Source organism: Penaeus japonicus, unplaced genomic scaffold (genome assembly GCF_977035675.1).
Source record: "Penaeus japonicus unplaced genomic scaffold, GWHDUDI00000001_assembly GWHDUDI00000032, whole genome shotgun sequence".
Taxonomy (NCBI): Eukaryota; Metazoa; Arthropoda; class Malacostraca; order Decapoda; family Penaeidae; genus Penaeus; species Penaeus japonicus.
In genome coordinates, this window is record NW_028234434.1 from 20547782 (window position 1) to 20555281 (window position 7500).

Here is a 7500-nt window from a genome sequence, read left to right on the forward strand (position 1 = left end):
AATTGTTGTCCCATAGGTCTGTGATGCACGATGAAGTCTGGAAGCAGAGGTGACATATTGCAAATATATTTTTTCCATTGATAAATTCCCCTTATATCAAACAGATACAGTAAATACACTATAAATTCAGTATATTCATGTTACTGTTTATAGTACAAAAAAGTTAAATCTTATAGACAAAGATCAATATTGTACATATCAAGATAGGTTGGTATTTTCAAAAAGCTGCATGTATTTTCAGTTCAAAAAGTTGATGAAGATAAACATTACCAAATGAAATATACTCACTTGACTTTGAGCTGAACTCCTGTTGGAACCCCTAAAGAAAGAGAAGCTGCAAGGGAACTATTCTGCGAGACCTTCTTCTCTGCACCATATTCAAATATTGCACCAAACGTGCCTGCCCTAAAAATAAATATTAATCATAATGTGAATCTTAAGTATAGTTACAAGGTATAAACTTTGATACAAAAAATACAAAAAAAATCATAAGTAACATTATCTGGCCCTCTTGCTTGCCTGGTAAGTTTATATGCAATTTATTTCCAGGCTGATTTCCACGTTCATATACAAATATTTCAACAAAATATTTTCAACATGAAGCACTGAATTTCGTTAATCAATGCCAGCTACATACCAAACAAAATGACAATGAGCCATATTAACACACTTACTTCCCTGTCAACTTCACTTTTGCATCGTTGTCTGGCATTTTGTGTGTAAACGACAATGCAGCATATGTGTGAGGGATTCCAATATATGCCGAAAAAACAATATGATGAGAGGCAGTGTCTCGGATGATCATGGTGTTCATACCGCTCTGCATGCCTGCTTTCCAAGTCAAATATCCTACTGTATGCTTGTCTAATTGATTTGCAATAGCTGTAAAAAAAAAATTAACATTCATTCCAAAAAGCAATCACAAAACCCTCCAAGGTAAGTCTGTAATACACCAACTTTAATCTTTTCTTTATAAATGATACCTGCAGCACACAAGAGATCACTCTCAGTTAGCATACTTACTTGCTACGGTTCCTACTCGAAGACCATTGGGAGTGAAGTGCGTAAGTACCGATCCATTGCCAAAGACTCCACGAGAGAAATTTCTAAAACCTTTGAAAGCAACATTAAGCCCATTACCCGCTCCAATCTCCAGCTCCCCCCAACCCTTCTCTGAGGTGATTCTCCGCACTGAACAGTTTATCCCTCCGCTTCCATTGCCATTATGTGAGGAAAGGTTACCTGCATAATAAAAAGAAATAGAAAGAAGTATATCAATATGTGCTCAAAAAAGGAGACCTTGGTAAGCTAATCTATATAAATTTTAGATCATTCAAGCAAACTCAGTTCTATAGAAACAAAGTCAATTCTATGGAAGTACATAAAATAATCTGCAGAAATGGCAGATAAATTGCTAGAGAGAATGACAACCTACATACAAAAATGCACTTTTAAATCCAATAATGTTTTATAAATTCAATTAACTCTAGATAAAATAACTCACCAGACAGTATAGCAGTGTCTCTACTGGTCAGTGGTGCCTCAATGGACTGGTTGAGAGACATCCCACTAATTTCAATATGAGGTAAACCAAATATATCTCTGAAAAAGAGGAAAACAATTAAATGTATAAAAATATGCACTGAGGCTCTGAATGAAATGTTGACACTACCACTTCCAAAATCAAGAAAAACAGGAGAAGAAATATTACCGTAAATCCATGTAAGGAGATTCCTCATCATATATATTAAAGAGATCCGTGGCATTGACAGTCATTGAAACAGAACTTTTAGGGTTGGTCCTCTGCTGCAGCCGTCTTTCCTCACGATCCCTTCAAACAGAACAACAGGCGTGTTATAGACTGCACAAGCACATAATTCATATTCATACAGAAAAATATATATAATTAGAAAAAAAAAAAAAAAAAACTTGAAATATGGAGAAAACAAATCATTCTTATAGTAATAATATTAACCCATCCACGACGGGGGAATTCTAGCCTTGAATGTCACAATGCCGGGGCGTTCAAATCATTAGGCCTAAATCAATTGAATGGCTGGCACAACACTGTACCACCCGTCCAGGGTGGGTTAATAATGATAATTTTAACAAAATATTAATAAAAACAATCATAATGCCAATGCCAATGCTAAAGACAATGACAATGACAAAGAGACTATGACTATGACTATGACTATGAAAATGATGTGACTATGACTATGACAATTATAATGACAATGACAATGACTATGACAATGACTATGATTATGATACAAAAATCAAGTTTTAATTTATAATCTTGACAGTCTACGAAAGTCACTTTCATAACCTGGAAATTAGCGAAGCCCCCCTGAACACATCAATCATGAACTACAGTGATCTTTAATTTCTACCTCCAGGAAACACTTGATAGCCTACCTCGCCAAGCGTTCATATTCCTCCCTGATCTCATTGGGAGTTTTGGTGCGCTGAACCACCTCCCAGCCTTGAGTCTCTAATCCAGCTGTCCCTAAGTTGTCATATATTGCACGCATGTGAGCATCACTCAAAACTGAAACGTAAAAAAATATATTCTTATTAATGTTGGTCAAAAGTTCAATAACAGATTAGTATATATTGCTTTATAATACTTCAGAAAATCAAACATCAAAAGACAAAATAAAAACAAAAATGTCAATACAAACTTACAGTATTAACAGAGGAATAGATATTCAAACAGAAAAAAAAGAATCATAATAATATAAAATTAATGAAAATAATACATACCTTCATAGGCTTTCTTGGTCTTACTGAAAAGCAATTCAGCCTCCACCTTACGAGACGGATCCGTGTGTTTGTCTGGATGGTAGAGGCGACTGAGACGGCGATATGCATTGTTTATTTCCTCTTCCGTAGCCTGTGGAAATTTTCTATATGAATTCAGAGCTCACAGTAACTGAATGTGACACTATGAGGTATGAGTCAGGTGGCAAGAATCCAGTGGCATATATCAAAACTTATATTTGGCCATCATAATCTGTGAGGTGTATGGTAATTATGAGGATAGACAAAACTGTTTACTAGAACAAATTTCATCAATAATACATCAATAATTAACCCATTGCCGACGGAGGATAGCTTTGCTTACACAGGCTCCAGGATGAGTTTTATTTCTGATCAAGGCAGCTTCTGCAACATAATTTGATTTTTCCCACTCCCTTTTAGTCACTCATTGTAGAGCTAAAGACATTGTGTTTTGTTTTTTTGTGTGTTTTACTGTTTTTAAAAATTTATATCTGTCATATCACAGGTTCCATCAATTCTGCAGTTGACTAAAATTGTAGTTCAGGGTCCATATCAACTCATTTTTTTGCTTTATTCTCAATGTGATAGAAGTATTACTGTTTTAGGGGGGGGACAAAAAGCAACTTTGTTTTTTCATATTTGTGTGCTGTCACGAACGAACACGAAACTATAACCATCCAAAATGAAGAGGTAGGGAAGAGGAAGGAAACTTGTGCTTTTGACAGTGAGTGCCACAGTAAAAGGCATCCCTACTGGCACAGGGGCACATAGTAGGCATTGGGCACGATGTGAGTCACCTTCCTCCTCTCGTTCTGCCTGCACATCTTTCATCTGCGGTACTTTAGAGCAAGAGGTCGGCAACTTGCTATGTGCCATCCCTCTATAGAGATAGTGCTTGCTAGAGACCGTAGATGGGTGCCATTCAAGGCTCTCTCTCCTGCTGGTGCTAGAAGAAAGTGGTGCCATCTAGGTTTTGGAAGTGAGTTGAAACCCATTTTGCTTAATATTACGGCAGTTATAATAATTATGACTGCAATTGTCAGCATCACTCACTCATTACTCATAGCACAATAAAATAACATAGTGATCTTTATAGAGTGGTAGCACACAGCAAGTTATCGACCTCTTGCTCTAAAGTACCGCAGATGAAAGATGTTCAGACAGAACCAGAAGTGGAAGTTGACTCAAACCATGCCCCGTGTCTAAAATGTGCCCCTGTGCCAGTATGGATGCCTTTTACTGTGGCACTCACAGTCATATGCACAGATTTCCTTATTCTTCCCTACCTTTTCATGTTATCTTCATTGTAGATGTTTTTATGTTTTGTATTCGTTCATGCCAGCACACAAATACAAAAAAATAATGTTGCTTTTTGTCCTCCCATAAAACAGCAATACTTCTATCACACTGAGTATAAAGAAAGTATTGGGCTGATATGGATCCTATACTACAATTTTAGCCAACAGCAGCACTGACAGAGCTTGTCATATGGCATGTCTCTAAAAACAATAAAACACACCAAAAATATAACACAAAAATGGCTGTAGTTTTACGATGAGTGACTGAATGAGTGGGAAAGTCAAAGTATGTTGCGTGAAGCTGTTTCGCTCTGAAATAAAACCCATCCTGGAGAATGAGCAAGCGAATCTATCCCCCATCTGCAATCGGTTAATGCAGGTAGCCCACTAGGTACAAGTGACCATCTACTGCTAAAACTGAATTTTACTGCATAAACTGAGGAAGCTCTGGACAAAGTACATAGTTTGTACAAAAAAGGACTACAAAACTGACCACTACTTTATGTTAACTAGGATGTAAAATCACTATAAAAATTAAGATATTGCAAATCAGCACTCACTGCCAGACTAATGGGAACCAGAATGTAATAAAAATTAACAGTAAGATCAGAAGAAAACAGAGACAGTGGAATAAATAAAAACAATAGTGAAGCTATAAATTTGTGAAATCATGTCTGAAATCTGGTAAATAATAACTAAAGATTGTGAAATCAAGAGAAAAAATATTGAAAATAAATTTAAGTGCTGCATTTCAATGTCACACAACCAATGACCAATATACATTTAGCATTTTCTCTAAATAACCTAATTTGAATTTATCTATCTACTACCTATCCGATTTTAATGTACTGAACTAGAATTAACTAAAATACCACAATGAAAAGCACATGATACGGTATAAACACAATGTTCTATTGTATCAGCTGATTTCCTGTTATTGCATCCAAAGTCTGGGTCATGTAACAGACTTTTCTTTTTCTTTTTTGCCTCATAGATTTCAATTCAATTTTAAGTGGCTACCTTGGCATTGAAATGAGATTTCTACACTTCTAAAACTACCATCCAAATTATCGCTGCAGAATTTAGTACACTAGAGGACTTGCTATATCATCTCGTTTACATGGCCATTAGTTTGAAGAGGTTTGTTTTCACTGAGTGGAATCCTTGCTGAGAGCAGTTCGTTATTGTAACACAATGCCAAATACGCGTTAGAATAATGCCCGAGATAAAGAAATGTATATATATATAATTGCCATCAGAATTTAGGGCACTGTCATCAGTTTATGTTTAAAAGACAACCACACATAGACAACTAATTCTAGTATCCTAGTAACCTAGATAAAGCTTGCTGACCTCCTTGGTAAATTGTTGTTCAATAAGTAACCATTATAAGCTTCATATTGCCAGAATATATGAAGTGAAGTTATGTTGGTCTTTACCAGAGCCTAAAGTGCAGAGGCCAGAGCAATAGCTTGACATTGCTCCATTATTCTGATGGTCTTCTGACTATAGGCCATCATTCACAAATCAGAAAAAGCTTCAATTGAATTTACATTGAGCACGGCCAATATACTTAGATGGAAAAAATCAGTTTTAAAATCAATACAGAACTCTTCTACGTATCTATCATCATTATCCAGCTTTTATCATTAGAAAATTTAAGCACTGATATCAATAAAGTATCATACGAGACTATAACTTTGCAAGATGAAATTACATAATCATAAGTGTATGTAGGCACCATGGATTACATAATCAGGCATCTAAATAGATTATAGCTCTCTGTAACACCTATTTCGCCAGTGCCATAATAGAATAAACAAAATACACTGTATCTGCCTTAGCTTCCACATTTTACCTTCAAATCAAAATTTAAATTGAAGTTCAGAGTTTGCCGAAGCCAAATCGAGTACTCAATTGCAGATAAAACAATCAATCAATTTAGGAGAGATGTGATACTTATGCAATTCCCAAAGAACCGTAAGAAGCTGATTTTCCTTTATTCTTAACTATATAATTCGGTCACCTAAGCAACCGAAGGTCATCCCAACATTGACCAAGAATTACCGTCCTTCAAGCCTCACCAATGTAGGACATCACATAAGCCCTAAAGGAGTTCTTACCGTCCTTGATATGTTCAGAAAGGTGTAATAGTCCTCTCCGTCTTCTTGCAACTCCTCCATGTCATCCGTCATGGCGTACTGCGTGAAATTCAATGGATATTAATGTGATTTTTGAGCCGTCTTGTCAATCACAACAACAGACGACCGTCGTTGCGTTCGAAGTTGAGCAAATATTCTTTTAGTTCGTGAACACTCAATAGTATTTGTAAAAGTTTGTTGTTCGTGGTAATTTTATTATTTTGAATGCACTGAATCAAATAGAACTATAAAAGTCTTTTCTTAATATCACAGAACATTTTTTCACCTACATACGAATTACTGAGCATCCAATGTAATCTCCAGAATATATCTATGGAATAAACCACATGTGAGTACTACCGTGTTCTGTATTAATTTTTTTCCCAATTTATAGAAGCAAGATAAATATGTAAAACACTATTGCATGTCCATTACGCTGACAAATAGAGTGATCTCGAAAGCTATAGAAGTGAAAGTATTTCAAAAGGTCTCAAGTACCTCGGCTAATTGTACCATGACAGATAGTTTCTCTTATAGCAACCTACAGCTAGTATGGTAGACGATTCATTAGTATTGGGGAAAAACAAATATTTGACCGATGTATCCTGTATTTATTTTTTAAAAATGAATTGATCCCAATTGCTACTCTTCATAGATGGTGTTTCACTGAACCACGTGTATTTCTTCTCAGATAATTATTTCTCAGCCATCTGAATGTCTCGGATGGATATGTGGTTTGCTATATGTCAGAATCTGCTATTACTTAATACTTCTCGTACTATAAAAAAAACTAAGATTGTAATGTGTTAAGAAACGAACATTGGTTGCCATTAGAGGTATGTACAATGAGGTAGGTATGTATGGAAGCATAGATGTAATCCATCCGTTTAATTAGTATTTACCTGTGTACACGTCCAACATAGCAGGTAAACCTCATTCGCTATTCTGTTCCTTATATATTAGTATTCAGATTGTCACATACTTGTTGCTGTATTTATCAAGTTGTTTCTTAATTTATCGTGCAGATTTGCCAGTTCTTTGGGTATAAAATGCATATGATCGTTTGCACATACAGTAGGTACCACACGCACAGGTACATGCACAGGCGCACAAACGAACGCGAACGAATAAACAAATACACACACACACACACACATACACACACACACACACACACACACACACACACACAAACACACACACACATACACACACACACACACACACACACACACACACACACACACACACACACACACACACACACACACACACAC

General features: G+C 36.0%; 1 protein-coding gene across 2 annotated transcripts in view; it reads right to left on the bottom strand.

The window, feature by feature from the left end:
• Window positions 1-6371, bottom strand: part of LOC122248146 (dnaJ homolog subfamily C member 11) — a 13829-nt gene extending 7458 nt beyond the window's left edge. For both annotated transcript variants that reach the window (XM_043007980.2, XM_043007981.2), the window contains exons 1-9: window positions 6206-6371; window positions 2767-2896; window positions 2419-2551; window positions 1712-1831; window positions 1505-1602; window positions 1024-1242; window positions 675-882; window positions 289-405; window positions 1-37 (exon numbers count right to left, since the gene is read on the bottom strand). The exon at window positions 1-37 is cut by the window's left edge and continues 155 nt beyond it. In XM_043007980.2, coding sequence (XP_042863914.1) covers window positions 1-37; window positions 289-405; window positions 675-882; window positions 1024-1242; window positions 1505-1602; window positions 1712-1831; window positions 2419-2551; window positions 2767-2896; window positions 6206-6277 — 1134 coding nt within the window. In that variant the 5' untranslated portion in view covers window positions 6278-6371. The remainder of the gene's footprint in view (window positions 38-288; window positions 406-674; window positions 883-1023; window positions 1243-1504; window positions 1603-1711; window positions 1832-2418; window positions 2552-2766; window positions 2897-6205) is intronic.
• Between the last annotated feature and the right edge of the window lie 1129 nt (window positions 6372-7500).